Here is an 18,251-nt window from a genome sequence, read left to right as displayed (position 1 = left end):
GATATATGAAGGCAGTAAATGTTATTTCACCTGAGGATATGATTTTCGATAATTCTAATCTCAACTCAATTTAAGAGATAAAAAGAACACATTTATATAGCAAATCCATTGCATTTTAAAATATTATAAATCTTTATAGGGAGCAACATTTCTGCGTTAGTAAAAATATTATCAGGAATTAGACGGGAGAGCCTCTACCATTTTGTTTGATAAACTTGGAATGCAACGGTTTTATCAAAGAGTATCATTCTCTCTTATCTCTAGTTTTTCTGCAGCTCATACCAACATTATTAACTTGATATCAATGACTGTGCGTGATGAGATGAAGATGATACAAACAAGATTATTTGTAAATAAATTTTGCCGGACCAAATAGCTGAAGTCTTAGTTTTGACTCGATCGGCTTTTGTCTGTTTGTTTGTTTGTACCGCAGTTACAGTCGCAGTTTTTGTCCGATTTGGATGAAATTTGGTATGCAAGTTCTTTGAAACAAGGCGCAAAAACGTATGTGTAACGATTTTTGATAAGACCTCCGGTTTTAATATAAATTGAATTTAAATTGTGCCGCTCTAAAATGTGCTGTATTGAATGAATGGTATCGTTGAAATGCTATCGATAGAGGACAAGATTTGTCAGCGGTGAACCTTGAAACGTCTGAGCCGCTCCAAATCATACTGTATTTATTAATTGAAGAAAACTTCTCACTTGATTGCACCAATTTCTTCTTCCCTTATCAACACGATATTTCCCTGTTTCATAGATGAATAGTTTCTAGACCTACCGAACCGGCCGGAGACATCACAGCTTAGTTAGCTTTTGTTTTCGTTTTAGTATGAGATCGGAATCCGACTTGTGAGCATAAACATTCTGCATAGGCATAACAAGCCGCCATAACATTGAATCCACTTTTCATGAAAAACATTATTAGCAACCTCCTGTCATTGTCACCAACAAACCCATGTTATTTAGAATCATTTCCGTCTCACTATCGTCTGTGAGACAATTCATAGAATAAATGAATAATATGAATAACGGCAGCTGGTAGCCGACCGAGACGATTCATAGTCTAAATTGCCTACTGCATATTCCATTCTTCTGTCAGTTGACCGATTTCTTATAATTAATTGTTAGAAAATTTGTAATATTGTAAATATTTGGACGATATGAAGGTACCTCCTTGAGAGACATTTATAAGTCCGGTGTCCCTGGAAACAATGTCTTTAGCACTTTCAATGGAGAAAATAATAGATGACATGGATAAATCTTCACAATAAACTGTACTTTCTTAATGGCCCTTCTCATTAGTTTGAAAGTTGTAGGCTATTCATGAGCGAGGTTATTCATGAACTACTAGTTGACCGAACGTAGTGAGGTCTATGTTTTAACTCGGATTTTCTTTTGTCTGTCTGTATGTAACGCAATTACGGCCAAACGCGTTGATAGAATTGTATGAGATTTTGCAGAAATATTCCTTTTTCAACTGCGCGTCGATGTATACACAAGGTTTTTTGAAATTTTGCATTTTAAGGATGATATGAAAAGAAAAGGATATCCTCCATACTCCGATATCACTATATATTATATAAAATTTCATCTACTCTGAAAAGATAGGATTAATCAGACTATAGAATTATTCATAATCAATCAGCTGACCAGTGATTACACAAATGTCTGGAGAAGCCAGTCTATTTCTGTATAAGGCCTATAGTTTCAATCAAATACCTTAAAGAGGTATGCATCTTTAAGGTCTTTGGTTTCAATATTTTGTTTTGCAGTCATTGTATTATTATGCGTGCCCATCAGTATCAATATTCTCACATTTGAAAAAAGTAATTTAATAGGTGATTAAAAATAATCAAATGAACTAAATAATGCGGAAGAAATTATAATATTTTTGATTGTAAAAAAATAATTTTTATCAGATGGAAAGATTATCACGGAACTGGATGAATTATATCATAAGGAAAACAAATTCAAACGTGAACTGAGTTTGTTAACATTTAAAACAGGTGACATCAGGTACTTGTGGATGAGAATACTGCGTGAAGTCTACTGTTCACAGAACTACTAGTCTAATTGTAGTTTTCAACAACATTGAAGATTTGAACTGGATTCCTACATATCTGTGTTTGATTCCGAGTCCGGTTCAGTGATATACAGTATTCTTCGGGAGTGTCTCGATTAGACCAGGTTTCGATTATACCAGGTCCTATTCTATAATGAAGCTGAAAACCTGGTACAATCGAACTACTGGGTTAATCAAGATGGAATGCTTCGATTAACAGAGTAGTTCGATTGTACCACAGGTGGTATAAACGAAACCTGGTCTAATCGAGACACAGGACCTGGTCTAATCGAGACATTCCTGACTTATATTCCGATTAGTCGAGGTGTGCGATTACACCAGGTTGTGGAATTTTGTAAAGTCAAATGTGTAGATTGCTCGAGGTACAGTCAGTTCCTTGTAAAATGGTCCTTTTTCATGTATACCTTTTCATTACCAATGCCATTCCACTATTTAAATGTTGATTAAAATAATTGAAATTTGGTACACTTCAGAAGTGATATCTCGTGATTGTAACAGTAAGAAAAAATGTGAATTAAGTTCACTCGTTCAGCTCTTATAAGTGGATTTAACCATCAATGTTTCAAAATTGTTGTAATATGACATTGATACAAACCCTATTTTCCAGTCAACAGAAGATTATAGAGAGAAAAGTTTGGAACACAATTTTTGAACCCGCAGCTCTTTTGAGGATAGTGAGGAGGTAAACATATCAAAAGCCCTCACTCTTACCCCTGTGCTAAGGGGGTGGGGGATTTGAAAGTACCTTATTTTAGTTTTTTGCACATATCTCAAACAATATGCGTCTTTTGGAAATTATCGTCAAATACAAAATTAAAGCTTAAAAATTAGCCTACAAGTTCTATCTGTAACATTTTCCTAAATCTCTTTTAGTTTTCTAGGTATGAGCTCTCTAAGGTGTCACATTTTGAAGAAAATCCCTTCCGGCTCCGGTTTTTCAATCTTTTTGGCCTTATAACTTTTCAACTATTGATTGAGAAAATCCGTGCTAATCATGAGCTCATAGAGCATCATATTCTCTTCAACTTCATGCATTATTTCCTTATTTTAAGCATCTCCCTACGATTGTTGCAGCCGTTATAGTGTTGAGTGTGAAATCTTCAGCTCAACAACAATAGATTGATTGACAGGGAAATTTGGAGGGAACGTTTGAAACACAATATTTGACTTTGCAGCTTTTTTTGGACTAGTTAGAAGCTAAACATATCAAAAGTCCTCATCCTTACCCCTTGTGCTTGAGGGATGAGGGTGGTTTAGAAGTTTCGTTTTTTTCTGGCTTACACGCATGTATCTTGGAAACAATGTATTTCTAGACTAACTGAACAACAATGAAGCTAGATAAATTTCCTACAAGTTTTTTTCAGAAGAGTTTTGTGATATCTCCTTTAGTTTTCGAGATATTCACTTATAAAAGTGTAAAATCTCTGAAAAGAAAGTTTTTCTTCCAACGTTTTGTACATTCAGGACTTATTACTCAACAACAATGCATCGAAAAAAAGTACTGAACGTTGGGTTTTAGAGGATTCAATTCTCTTCAATTTGATGTATTATTTCAACATTTTATAATAAAATGTGGTTCCCATTCCAATTGAAAAATAATACTTTCTGTCACTTCAAAACTTTTGTCCGCCATCTTGGATTTGTCATATGGATCCAACTTCATTTCGAATCCAGCATCATTTTGAATCAAAGTTCATTTTTCAAATGGGAACGTGGTCATGCGTTACATGATTCGATACAGAATTTCAAAAGAAAATTGATGGCGAAACTCGCACATAAATCTCAAACCGTTTCGATGATCTCAACATTTAAATATACTCATAAATGATACAAACATGAAATAAACGATTACCCTACGTACATTGGATAATCAAGTGTTATTGAAAACTAATAGTTGCTTCTACTCAAAAATTTGACACTTTAAACAAAAACATTTTTCATAGAAAATTTGTCAACCTCATAGCAACTGCTCTCACAATTAGTATTATTAATTACGCGTATGTTACAGACAGACAATAAACAGGCAGACAGATAGACGTTAACGGAAGCGAGAACTTTTAAATAATTAAATATGTTGTGTATTATTCATCTGAAATAATAGAGAGCTCTCCTGTTTTTAGGGTAGAGCGTATTAGGTTTGTTCACTCCGAGTCGAGAGAATACTATTATTAGAGCGAGTGTTTACTATAGGGAGAAGACTTAATTAGGAAGAACTACAGTAACTATATTACTGTAATATAGTTACTTGCTGTAGGAAGAACGTACTAAGTTTAGTATACTCGTTTTATTCATTTGGCCCACTGGCCCATGTTTTTTTGCTGTGATTATATTAATGAAAGAAAAGGAGAAAGATATTAAGTTACTTTCTCATGTCTTGCATCATAATCTTAATTCATTTGATTCACGTTCATTCTTGGAGAAGGGTATTCAAGGCTACCATTATAGATACTATACAGATAGATTGAAAATTGAGAGAAAGGGATTAAGAGAGAGTGAATCTATACATAACTTACAGTTTTATGAACAGTAGACCTCGCGCAGTTATAAACCACAGCCTCCTCTTATACTGTCCATCAGAGTAAACCCTGTCTGTATGTCGTGTCGGCGATTTATCGTTGTGAAAACGGCTAATGGCTATTGGGGTTGGTGTGTCAAAAATGCTAACATCAAAAGCTAATCTCCTTCAAAACATACTGGCAACAGGTCAGCCCGAGTTCAGAGCAGAGAAAGGTCGAGAGACAATACTATGTTATTTTAGTTAATTGCATGCAATCATTAGTTCATTTAATAGTCCATAAAAATTGCATTCAATAGGCATGCGATTAATCGGCCACACAGCAGCTGATTTTTTACCAAGTTACATTGAGATATTAATCGCATGCGCTATTGCATGCAATTAATAATCCACTCGACAGCTGATTTATGATGAATAATTCTATAGTATGATTTTTTACGGTAATATTGGCGTTAGAAAGGAGACTCCTTTTCCTTTTGTATTATCCTTAAAATGCAAAATAAAAAAAACCCTATATATACGTTGACGCGAAATTCAAAAAGGAACATACATGTCAAATTTCATGAAAATCTATAGCTGCGTTTCGCCGTAAATGCGGAACATGAATATAAACATTTAAACAAAAATATAAACATAAAGAGAAATGCAAAACTTGAATCTTAGACCTCACTTCGCTCGGTCAATTAATACGCTAGGAGCTATTTTGTGAGTAGTAGTAGTATTTTGTGATACTATTTACTGTATCGATCGTATCGATCGAGCAGTCGTAGCGAGCAGACGTAGTTTTTTTTTAGTGAGAGTAGTTGAAATAGTGTATGCAATAGTTAAAGTGCTGAGTTCAGTGTTTTGATTGTTGTGCGCGAGTTCAGTGCCCTGCGCTGAAAAAACAGTTCAGTGCAGAATTATCATATAATCCGGCTGAGGAATGTAAGGAATGTGAGGAATGTCGACTCCCAAAAGCCGACCTTCCTCGTGCCAGAGTTCGAAAAGGAGGAGGAAACAGATGACGTCACAACTATGACATATCGAGAAGAAAACTAGAAAATGAATATTGCAAGCCAACAAGATATTAGGATTGCTACCTGGAATGCCAATGGAATAAATAATATTAATAATAATAAAAAACAAGAAATAGAAATATTTCTAAAGACACGGAATATAGATGTTTGCCTCATCTCTGAAACCCATTCAACTGAGCAGACTCACTTCAAAATCAATGGATATAATGTTTACGAAACTATTCATCCTCAAAATCAAGCAAGAGGTGGCAGTGCTGTAATAGTGAAGGAGAGTATTAAACACCATGAAGACTTCAGTATTCAAAGTGATGAAATACAGCTAACTGATGTTGGGTTAGAGTCCATCAACCAGAAAATACTTGTTGGAGCTGCATATTTTCCACCACGTCACAATTTAAAGAAATATGATTATACAAATATTCTTCTTCAGCTTGGAGATATATTCATAGTGGGTGGAGATTTTAATGCCAAGCATAAGGATTGGGGTTCAAGACTCACAACTACCAAAGGAAAAGAACTCAGAGAAGCTATCCAGGAGCTGGGCTGCGAATTCCATTCAACAGGGACACCTACTTATTGGCCAACAGATTTGAATAAAACTCCAGATCGTCTAGATTTCTTCATAACAAAGAGAATATCCAGTAATTTTATTGACATTGAAGAGAGCTTTGATCTGGATTCGGATCATTCAGCTGTAGTTCTCACACTTAGTGAACGAATAATAAAGAAAGAAGACAGACCGATGTTAGTCAACAGGACAACAGACTGGGAAGCTTTTAAAGTGGAGTTGGAGAATGAAATCAACTTGAATATTCCACTTAGAACAGCTGAGAAGTTAGATGAAGCAGCAGAAAATTTCATGTGGCAAATCCAGAAATCAGCCTGGAAAAACACCAGACAATACACCAGGAAAACAAAAGGATGCAATTACCCCCTGGAGATTCGGCAACTTGTTTTAGAAAAACGAAGGGCAAGAAGAAGATGGCAACAAACTCGTGATCCTGCTGACAAGAATATCTTGAATAATAAAACACAACAATTGAGGAGAGAGATAAGGAAACTGACTGAGGTATCCATTAATAACTACCTTCAAACTTTAACAGCTGATGCCAGTACAGATAATTCATTATGGAAAGCAACAAAAAGAATTAAGCGACCAATATTACAATCCCCTCCAATAAGAAAACCAGATGGTACTTGGGCAAGAAACAACAGAGAAAGTGCAGATATATTTGCTAATCATCTGGAAGAAATCTTTCAGCCAAACAACATTCAATCTGAAATTGATCCTGAAGAAAATATAATAGATGATTTAGATACAGAGATTGATCTAGTTTCTATAAATGAGGTTCAAGAAGAAATAAAATATAATCTGAATACCAAAAAAGCACCTGGATTTGATCTGATTACAGGTGAAATCATGAAGAAACTTCCAAGGAAAGATATTGTCATGCTAACATATTTATTCAATGTATCACTCCGATTACAGCATTTTCCTACAATTTGGAAGGTGGCAGAAGTCATTATGTTGCAAAAGCCTGGGAAATGTCCCCAAGAAGCAAAATCGTACCGCCCAATATCTCTTCTACCTGTAATTTCAAAGCTTTTTGAGAAATTGCTAATGAAGAGATTGACTCCAATCATAAGTAGCAGGAATCTGTTACCAGCCCATCAATTTGGTTTCAGGCAGAAGCACTCAACCCTGGACCAAGTACATAGAATCACCAATGTGATAGAGAATTCATTAGAGAAAAAATCGATATGCTCAGCAATCTTCCTTGATGTTGCACAGGCATTTGACAAAGTGTGGCATGAAGGACTGATCAGTAAACTTCATAAAATTCTTCCCACTCAATTTGTAAAACTTTTAAAATCATATATCACCAACAGATTATTCAGAGTAAAACAAGGTGACGACGTCACTGAATTGAAGGAAATAAGGGCTGGAGTTCCACAAGGTAGTGTTCTTGGACCAGTTCTTTATGTGCTGTACACAAGCGACCTTCCTGAATTGGATGCAGTGACAGTTGCTACTTTTGCTGATGATACTGCAATACTTGCAGAAGGGGAAACAGTACAAGAAGCAGCCACAAAACTACAGAATGCTAGCAACAAATTCAGTGACTGAACCAAAAAATGGAGAATTCGATTGAATGAGATGAAGTGTATTCATATCAACTTCACAAACAAAAATATCAATGATCCGATTCGAATAAATCTAAATGGGAATGTAGTACCACACAGCAACACAGCAAAATACCTTGGAATGACTCTTGACACCAAGTTGAAATGGAAGGAGCATATCAAGATGAAAAGGAGCGAGCTGGGACTCAAATACAGTAAAATCTATTGGCTGTTGGACCGACAATCACATCTCTCATTGGACAACAAAATATTGATTTACAAACAAATTCTTAAATCTGTCTGGACGTATGGAATTCAGCTATGAGGCTGCTCTAGAACATCTAACATCTATCAGATTCAAACATTCCAGAACAAAGTACTGCGGAACATGGTGAATGGGCCCTGGTACATAAGGAACAGCGATTTGCACCGAGATCTGCACATCCCCTATGTGACCAGTGAAATAAGACGATTGGCAGCCCATCATGAGTCACGTCTTCATCAACACGACAACACCGAAGTCATCCAACTACTAGACAGCACTGAACTCACAAGGAGGTTGAAGAGAACAAAGCCCTTCGAGTTGGTGTAGTGCTAGTGAAGTGAAAAAAGTATAAATTGAATAAATGTGTAGCGAAAGAATTTAAAGTAGAGAAATTATAGAACTGTAGGATTCACTGGAAGACTTTAGCAATAAAAATTAATATGTTAGGATAAGAAATAAGAGAACAAAATTAATGGTTAGTCCTAGTGACTAGTTTTAATAGAAATAAAAAAAGTGTATAATATCAGTGAAAGATGTGTCTACTGATAGTCAAGGATCTTACTGAAATTATCATTTTTCGACGTGCTTATTTATAGTTTTTTGCACATTATAAAATAATTTGTTACTTCGTGGTATATCTGTGATTTTTATGGACTTTGAGTTAAAGTATCAACGAATTCTCAAACTAATCATAATCAATGAATTAGTATTATAAATGCTAATACAGACTAAAAAAATGTGTGATAAGTTCAACTCGGAGCTCCATTCAACAAGATCCATCAATATCGAAATGAAGACTGACCATTGTTTTTTCGAGAGGAAAGATAGGAATTGCTATTTCATAGTATTAAGGAGGCTGACCGTAAGTGTGTCAATATTTATGACCTACCATGTCCAAGGATTTCGATCACTACAGCTCCAAAAATCCTTTAATTGCTTGAAAGTGAAAATCTTACCGGAAGATCAAGATTAAAGCACAGTCAACATAATTTATTATTTGGGTGGTGTATTGTAATAGGCCAATGATTATTTTCTAGTTTTACTCTTTAAGTAACAATTTAATATTTTTCCGTTGTTAATTTTTCTAATTTATTTTATAAAAAATAATTATTTAAAAACGTAATTTCCACCAAACCATTTTTTACCTGTTTACAAATCTCATGCATTCCTAATGTCCGAGTATGAATTATTGTTTTGACGGAGAAAATGGTGGATCTCAGCTTCAAATTTAATAATACTAAATATTATGATGATGACTGACTTGAAGACCCCTAGTTTTTTTCTTGAATAATAGATATGGGTTGATTAAGTTTTCAGCTGTAATGTAAATAAACACCATTGCTATTTATAGAGGAGATCAGTGGAGTCGCCCTATCCTATTCAACACAGTCATATGAGACACCATAAACTATAGAAAGTTTTGAAATAAACAAAGTCTCTATGTTTTTATCATCCTGGACTAGTGACCCCCTTGGTTGGAGAACTCGATCAAAAACTGTTGTGTTGTAACAAAGTTAGAAGACAAAACTGTCTACTAACGTTGGTATTGTAATCTTTGAAACCCGCAACTTTTAATTATACAGAGTTAATGAAAATCAAGGAAACAGTTAAATATTTTTCCATCAAGGATAATTTGACAGTAGGTTTCATTGGGAATCCTATGTGAAATGAAAAGTTACTCTTCAAAAATTACTCTGTCGCTTTAACATCTTTGACCCTCATATGAATCCAAATTGATATATTGGAATGAGAAGGTGGTCATGTGATACATGATTTCTATACATATGAGTTCCAAGAGAAAATAAAATTTATTCAATGTTGACATTTAATTTCGAAAACCGCATATTGATATCTCTACCCGTATGAGTTTGTTGAAGTAAAAATTGTAAAGTTGTAAATTATGTTGCATATTAACCAGCTGAAATCATGCGTTTGTGCACAACTAACGGTCTGTGTGATAGTTCCCAGATAGCCGCCTCAGCTTATGTTATGATTGAATGAATGGAAAAACTGTAGTAATTTCATGCAATGAATTTTTCAGCTGACTAAATCACAACCATTTTTTTCTCAAGCACTTTCAATGTTATTTTTATATCCTGAAAAAGGACGAAGGAGTGGGTCAATTTTGTTGTCCAATGAACTTGACCTGTGAAGAGGTTCAAGCAATACGTGTTCGAAATTCGAAGCTGATTCTTTCTAAGATATTGAATAACATACAAACAGACGGACAACGATTTTGGACTTCAGTAAGTCAAAAGTAAGAACTCGCTAACGCTCGTTCAATCATACTTTCAACATATGGTATTAACAACACAATGCCTCTAATAAGTTTTTTTGGATCATTGGTAGAGGCAAAAGATTTCAAAATCCTTTTTTAATGCTCACCTATAGTATGAAGAATATTTGTGCAAAATTTCAAGTTTGTAGGCCTAATAGTAGTTTGGCTGTATTCCGAATAATGGTACTTAGCCTTTTATATAATAGAAGATTGATACAAGATAACAGTGAAATCAAAGAGCAAGGAAACAATTTTGTACTTTTATTTATTTGTCACTCTCCTTTCCAAGCCAGTACAAAGAAAACTATCCATCTTGGAGAAAAAAGTCTCAGATACAAAATGAAGATTAGATCTTTATCTAACTTCTTCGCTATCAAAACTTTCCTACCCTAAAAATAAAAAAAATTCTCGATTAGGTATTGGTGTCTCATCTCAGAATGTGTTTGAAGCATCGTCTGATAAAGTTCCTCATAAAAACTGAATAAAAGACTAAATACATGTTTTTTTATTGTTCGAATCACAAAATATCATTTGTTAAGTGAACCAATTTTCAAAACTTTTCATGAATATTCAGATTTAGAAAAGTCATTGACAATAAAGATATACGGTTCAGCCGGGCGTGTTCTATTTTTATGGTAGCTACCGACTATACTTTATATATATCACAGCTCGTGCTTCTGCCATTACAGTATATATGACACCTGGTACAATCGAACTACTGGTCTAATCGAAACATTCCGTCTCGTTTAGCCCACGTCTCGATTATACCAGGTCCTGTGTCTCGATTAGACAAGGTATCGTTTAGATGACCTGGTATAATCGAACTACTGGGTTAATAGAGACAGAATGCTTCGATTAAACCAGTAGTTCGATTATACCAGGTCCTGGGGCCTGTTTCATAAAACCCTTGTAATATAGGGCCTGTATTACAGGACTTATAAATTGAAATTTACAATCCTGTAAAATTATGTTTCATAAAAATAATTCTACACTTGTAAAATCACCTGTAATATTCGCCTGTATTACAGTTCCTTTATTTTGAATTAATGTTTTCATTGACCAGCGAGCCTAATATAATATTTGAACAAAAACTTTATCCACATTATCAAATTTCTGACGATGGACATGGATGACGATGGAATTTCATGCTGGAAAATAACTTCATTAATGATAAATAGTTGAGAAATTATAATAACTACTTAACTTTACTTAACTTACATAACTTATTATAACAGTTATGTGAGTAGTAATGTTTCAAAAAAGTTAATTATCAAATGTTAATAATTAAATTAACGACATTAATTAAATTTGTTTAGTAAAAAACATAAAACATTATGGACGTACATTTTCTGAATATTTTCAATAACGCTTTATTGAGCGTTAACGCTTTAACGCTTAATCAAAACCGTTCATAATATTGATATGTTTCCTGCATCATATTTGTAAGAAATTCTGTCCTGGAAAATTATTGGCCTACGAATAATAACATATTCATCTTTACCAGAACTAGAACTACTACCTTCATCCATTTCAACACGTTGCCTTTTCAACAAAATGTCGCTTTTCAAGATTCTACCTACACTTGTAAAAGTTTTAGGATAGTCTAAACAATGATAAAATATTCAACATCTTACAGGTCCAGTAATACAGGAAGTTTATTTTTATAAAACACAACTATGATAAAGTCCTGTATTATTTACTTGTAATACAGGCAAATGTCTTGTAAATTGTTTTACAGGGAAAATTGTTTATGAAACACAAACTTCTAAATTTTACCTGTAATACAGGAACTTTTCCTGTATTACAGGACTTGTAACTTTTATGAAACAGGCCCCTGGGATAATCGAACACCTGGGCTAATCGAAATACACCCTATTCTTTCTATGAGTTCCAACTTCTAATGGAACTATTCCGACTCAGCCGTAGCCGTCCAATGGGGATAGGATTGATTGATTTGATTGATTGAGTACTTTATTTATGTAGAATACAATATATACTGGCTTATACACTTATATACAATAGCTTACAATACAGCAAAATTATAGATGAATTTACATAATATAGACTAAGAAAATAATTATTGAACTGTATATGATATGAAAAGTAATTTGTAATATAATAACTATAGATAATTATATTGTTATGCATCTACATAAATTGGCGGAGCTTTGGACATATCAATGTCCATTCTTCGGAAAGAATATTAAAAATATCCTCCCCACTAACTCTCTACCAAAACGTTAATTTAATTAATTAAACTAAGGATTTATTTATTAATGGAAATTTTGTGAAAGTTTTAATTAATATAAATATTTAAGAGAAAAAAAAACAGAAAATTGATAGAGTAAAATAATTATATAGGTAGATAAGATCAAATTATTGATTAATAAGTAGTAGTAAGAAGTAGGCTGAAAGTAGATCAGGGTAATCAACTTTCAGTAATATACAGCAGTATGCAGTGGATAATTAAAAAAAACATGAGTTTATATAATATATATATATATATACAATTCATTCTAAAACAGGTTTAAAGGTTTGTATTTGTTGGATGGGTGGGGGTTGGTTGTCATGTGATCGTTCTAGGGCCGGACAGTTTCAGTCATTTGTTCCAAAAGATGTTTTTTTTTTAGGAATGGGAATGGGAAGAATATTATCACTGAACTGGACACGGACTCAGATACTAATAAGTGGGAATTCATCTTAACACAGTGAAATCAGTTGATTTTACATTATTTTTATTCCAATCTCTCTGTTTTTATTAATAACTAGCATCTAACCCGAGCTCCGCAAGCTTTTATTTAAAAACTTGACAAACCGAAAACTGACCCACTAAAATCTTGAAAAATTTTAAATAGGCCTATAGCTTAACCATCCTCAGTAAATTAAGAATCTTTATGCAAAATTTCAAGTTGATCAGTTGAGTAGTTCAGACGTGATTGCGTCATTCGTGAATTTCCTATCCCGTACGTGTATAAGCCAATTCTTTCCTTTTATAGACTATCATAAAAAAATGTTTTAATTCTTAATCACTTGTATAATTTTTAGTTTTCATTGAAATATGTATTAATATTTGATTTTGAGCTGCAAATACTCAAGTTTAAACAAACAAACACATTTCTACTCTCCCTGTTTAAATCAATGTACTTGATATTTTTGTGTAGGTCATTAAACGTGGATGCCATCATCAGAGGAGGTCTGCGGAGGTACACTGATCAACTGGGTCATCTGTGGAACTCGCTGGCCGACTACTACATAAGGAGTGGACTCTTCGAAAGAGTATGTTTCAAAGCAATTTATATTAGCTTTCAACTTCAATTACGTACTATTTTTTCAAAATAATATATTAAAGTAGCCAGTGTAAGGGTACTATTCGAATTAATACCATATGATCGAAATATGATGTTTATTGTTTTTGAAGGGACGGATTCAAGGATCCAAAGGTTCAAAGAACCCCACACGTCAACCGAAGCTTATTGTGTTCCCGAGTAGTATGTTAGTTAGGCAAACTAATACCTATGTCCTTTACAAGAACCAGGAGTTTTCCCCTATATAAATATTCTAACATTCCATTCATCACCTGTTTGCAAACCAGTGTGATACGCTTGGCAGTCTCTTCAGACTGATTAGTCCTCGTGACCTACGTGAGTTCCACTCCTGGCCTTCTTTGTAGGTCCTTCCGCTGAGGAAGGGGTGACCAAGTTGCCTCTAGGGCGCCCGGCCACCCCTGACTCAGCCTCTTGACCCACATTTGTGCCTAGAGTTTCACTCAACTCTGGTCTCTTAGGTTTTTTATTTTTGGGTCAAAGGCCTCACCTCTCCCAAGAAGTTTTGCTTAATGGCCGCCCTTCTTTGAGCAGTGGTGAGATTTTGTCTCTCCACCCACAACTCGTGACCTACGTGAGTTCCACTCCTGGCCTTTTTGTAGGTCGTTCCGCTAAGAGAGGGGACGTCAAACTGCCTCTAGGGCGCCCGGTCACCCTCGACTCAGCCTCTTGACCCAAATTTGTGCCTGGAGTTTCACCCATCTCTGGTCTTTTGGGTTTTTCTTTTTACCCCTCCGAAACTGCCCTGATGGGGCAGATCCCGTGGGTTTGAAGGCAAGGCAACTTCTGGAGTTGCCTTCAGGTCCATTTTAGTCGCCTCCTACGACAAGCATGGATACTGTGGGTGAATTCTGGTTTTCTACACATTTCTGAGTACGTTGATCGACTCAAAACTCCCCCAACCCACAGGGGGCATTCGAAATATGATACTTGTCAGTCACCCTTTGAAAGAATTTTCTTCATTGTGACTGGTAAAAAGTAATTTCAATTTGGTTAATTGGCCTAGATGGTCATTAATAACACTAATTACTCTTGATCTGTAACTAATATTGTAGAACAAAAATTTGTCCTATGTTTATTTTTTAAAATGACGGATAATGTTCATATTGTGCGTGGATAATGAAATAAGTGGGTGATTGATGAGATGATCAAAAGTCTACCGGTGGGATCCGAACCCACGACCCACTTGACCAATTTAAACGTAAAATTTAATGTACTGTGCTTATTAGTCGTTTTTGAACATCAATGCCAAAATTATTATTATAAAATTAAATTCTATTGAATCAATATTTAAGAGGAAACGAAATCCTACTCTTTTTATGGAAATATATTTGTATATTTAAAAAACAATGTTTTCCTTCTGCAACATTCGTATAATATGATCACAGTAATTTAAAAACATTTTTTTGAAAACATTTCAACTATTTTGAATTTTTGTTTTCAGGCTCGTGACATCTACGAGGAAGCAATTCAAACGGTGACTACTGTACGAGACTTCACGCAGGTCTTTGATGCGTACGCGCAATTCGAAGAACTAAGTTTGAGCAAAAGAATGGAAGAAGCAGCCAAAGCATCAAACAGTACTGAAGAAGGTTGTTATTCAAATATAATTTTCCAAAAAGTTTATTTTATTGTCTTGGAGAAAAAAAAGGACAATTTTATTTTCATACCTGTTAAAATTTGAATTATTATTCTCATCTCATCAGACTAAAATTTCTTGTTGAAAGATTTGCTCTAGTGATTACAAAACTTCGAACTGTCAATCGATCAAATGTTTTTAAGAATTGGAGAATTTCTCAACGATTAAAAAAAAAAAAAAATTGTGAGCAGTTTTGTTAGAATTGAAGGGTTGTATTATAAAAATCATTTATAAATACTAGTTGTATTTAAACATTATTTTTAGCCAACTCTGCTTGAGAATCCAATTATGTCCTTTAGAATCGTGATTGTTTTCTGTTGTTTGGTTCTAAATAAAGCGTGACTGACTAGGAACGTTCTTAAAATTGCTAAACCTTCAAAATAATTTCATTTTTTGCCATTTTCAAGTGCTTTTCTAGTTCTTTTTTATTTCTTATTCTTTCAAATTTACCTGATATGTACAAGGCCATGGAGTATTTAAATTTAGTTGTAGAATATTAATTTCACAATTATTAAAATTACTTATAGTTTTGTTGTTTGAGTGCTTAAAGAATTTCTAAAAGATATAAATTGTCTTGCATCTGGTAGCTTACACGTGGCTCAGAGTTCTTTTGTTTTTCATTATTCCCATTATTGATTGGAATCAGATCAAAATCCATAATACCTTAACTTCAATGTTGATCTGTAAATGCATTTTTCAGACGAAGTCGATTTAGAACTGCGACTGGCTAGATTTGAAAATCTAATAGAAAGAAGACTCCTACTATTGAATTCAGTGCTGTTGAGGCAGAATCCTCATAACGTCCACGAATGGCTCAAACGAGTCAAATTGTATGAGGGAAAACCTCATGAGGTGAGCAATTTCGATTATTAATTCTTTTTTTACAAATTTCACCACTCTTCTCTAGCACCCATTCGATATTTTTGAGTCGGCTGATGAACTGCCTGCCTTTAAATTAAGATGCAATTGGCTCAGTTGTTGCTTAGAAGCTATCGCTGGGTTTTCGTTTGTGCGTAAATGCCGTCATCGACCACGACAGGGTGAGGATCTCACATTGGGTAGATTTCAATTTGTCTAAATAACCTAAAAGATTATGTTTTTATGGGGTAGGTTGAGTTTATACTTTTAACTGGCAATATGTTGAAATTATTAGAAATGTTTGATTCTTGAATAATAAAAACAAATAATGAAAAGTTATAAATGTCAGCCAGGTCACTCGATATTATTATTATTATCAGCTGTTTTAGCACACTTGAAATTTGTATAATATGAATGTCAGAATGCTTGTCGTCGGTCGACTGCGGAAATTTACGCACAAACGAAAATGCACCTTCAAGATTCATGCGTCTTCTAATCCCGTTGGAGTTGTCAGCTGTTCGTTTAAACCCCATATGAAATACATTATGATAAATGCCACCATATTTACAAGTAAACGTGGTTTAGCGTTAAACGTAGTGTTATCATATTGCTCTAAGTGAGCAGCCTACTCCCTTATATGTGTGTATATCCCCATTCATGAGTTGAAAAATCGTTTGGCGGTGGTTCGAAACAATTGCTGTAGGTCCACTACGTTATCCTTGTCATTACCCTTCCCAATATCCTTCCTATTACCCACACACAAGTTTCATAGCTTATGTGGGCATCACTAACAAAACAAAAAAATTGAGTTTCACGGATCAACCTGTGCGGTATTCGGGGAAAATCAACCAATCTACTTTATCCATGTAGAACAGGAGTTGAGTGGGATAGCATTTAAACAATTTAACGTTCCACTGAAAAATTTTAGTTGCAAAATGAGGAAGCGAGAGGAAACTGTGTAAAAAATAACAATGAAATTAACTATTTTTATTATTGAGTGGAAAGACTAGATGTTGTTCAACCATAGATTTATTAAAAAGTTTATCTGAGATTGATAATTGTGTAACAACCAAAACCGTTATTTCGTTTTTTTTTTATAAATCTGTGGTTTGAAAACATCTAGTCTTTTTATTGAGTACCGTATGGATAAGAACCACAATAACATCACCTCCACAACTAATTCAATTATTAACTATTTAATTTGTTTCCATGAATAAAAAAGATGCAATGTAACATTTAAATAGAATAGTATGCAAACGCAAGTAGAATTACTCGTTTTAGGATCCCATTACAAAGTATTCTGTTGTAGGACTACCTATTAGCAAGCTCTATACTCTATAGCGACCAATTACTAACACTACATATTTAGATTGTTTTTACTCTTCAATAATGTAGATTGATCTTATGTCGGAGAAAAAACCTATTAAAAATTACTGGTTTCATTCAATCTGTGATGGAACAATCGTAATTTTTATTTTCTATTTATTTTATTAAATATTGAACATTTTTCTTCAAACTCAACTCAACCTCAATGTAACCCTTGACTGATGCATTTTCGCAGATAATCAACACGTACGTGGAGGCGGTGCAGACGGTGGAGCCGAAGCTGGCTGTGGGCAAGCTGCACACACTGTGGATCGCATTCGCCAAGTTCTACGAGGACAACGGCCAGATCGAGGATGCGCGAGTCGTCATGGAGAAGGCCACTCAAGTGCCCTACACCAAGGTCGACGACCTCGCCTCGGTCTGGTGCGAGTGGGCCGAGATGGAGATCAGACACGAGTAACTATCAACAATTGTTTCTGAATCATTTACAACCCGAGTAAAATAAGTTGAGACGAGCATCCAGCCGACAAGATATAAGCGTTGCTATATTGTGTGGAATTGTGGCATCTCAAGCTGTGTACAGACTTACGCGCTACGTTACTAACGCTCGTTCCACGAACAAGGATTCGCTAAGTATGGTGATCGCGAGCATCCATTGTTCCATTGTTATCGGCGGGAGCTTGTCCAGTTCTTTGGAAACGTGCGACCTGCGATCGTAATATGATCGCAACGCTACTGCTAACGTTCCGTTTGTGTGTCGCGCAGCGCGTACGTCTGTACGCACCTTTATAATAGCTCTTTTTACACTTACTGATTGC

At 34.7% G+C, this 18,251-nt stretch overlaps 1 protein-coding gene across 1 annotated transcript in view; it reads left to right on the top strand.

The window, feature by feature from the left end:
* The window catches only part of LOC111056137 (pre-mRNA-splicing factor syf1 homolog), a 45,510-nt gene that overhangs the window by 9,608 nt on the left and 17,651 nt on the right, over window positions 1-18,251 (top strand). Inside the window, 4 exon segments of the mRNA XM_039424081.1 lie at window positions 13,449-13,563; window positions 15,055-15,202; window positions 15,950-16,101; window positions 17,669-17,889. Of these exon segments, the coding sequence (XP_039280015.1) occupies window positions 13,449-13,563; window positions 15,055-15,202; window positions 15,950-16,101; window positions 17,669-17,889 (636 nt within the window).

Source organism: Nilaparvata lugens, chromosome 3 (assembly GCF_014356525.2).
Source record: "Nilaparvata lugens isolate BPH chromosome 3, ASM1435652v1, whole genome shotgun sequence".
Classification (NCBI taxonomy): Eukaryota; Metazoa; Arthropoda; class Insecta; order Hemiptera; family Delphacidae; genus Nilaparvata; species Nilaparvata lugens.
Note: the sequence above shows the minus strand (reverse complement) of the source record. Positions and strands in the feature narration are given on the sequence as shown.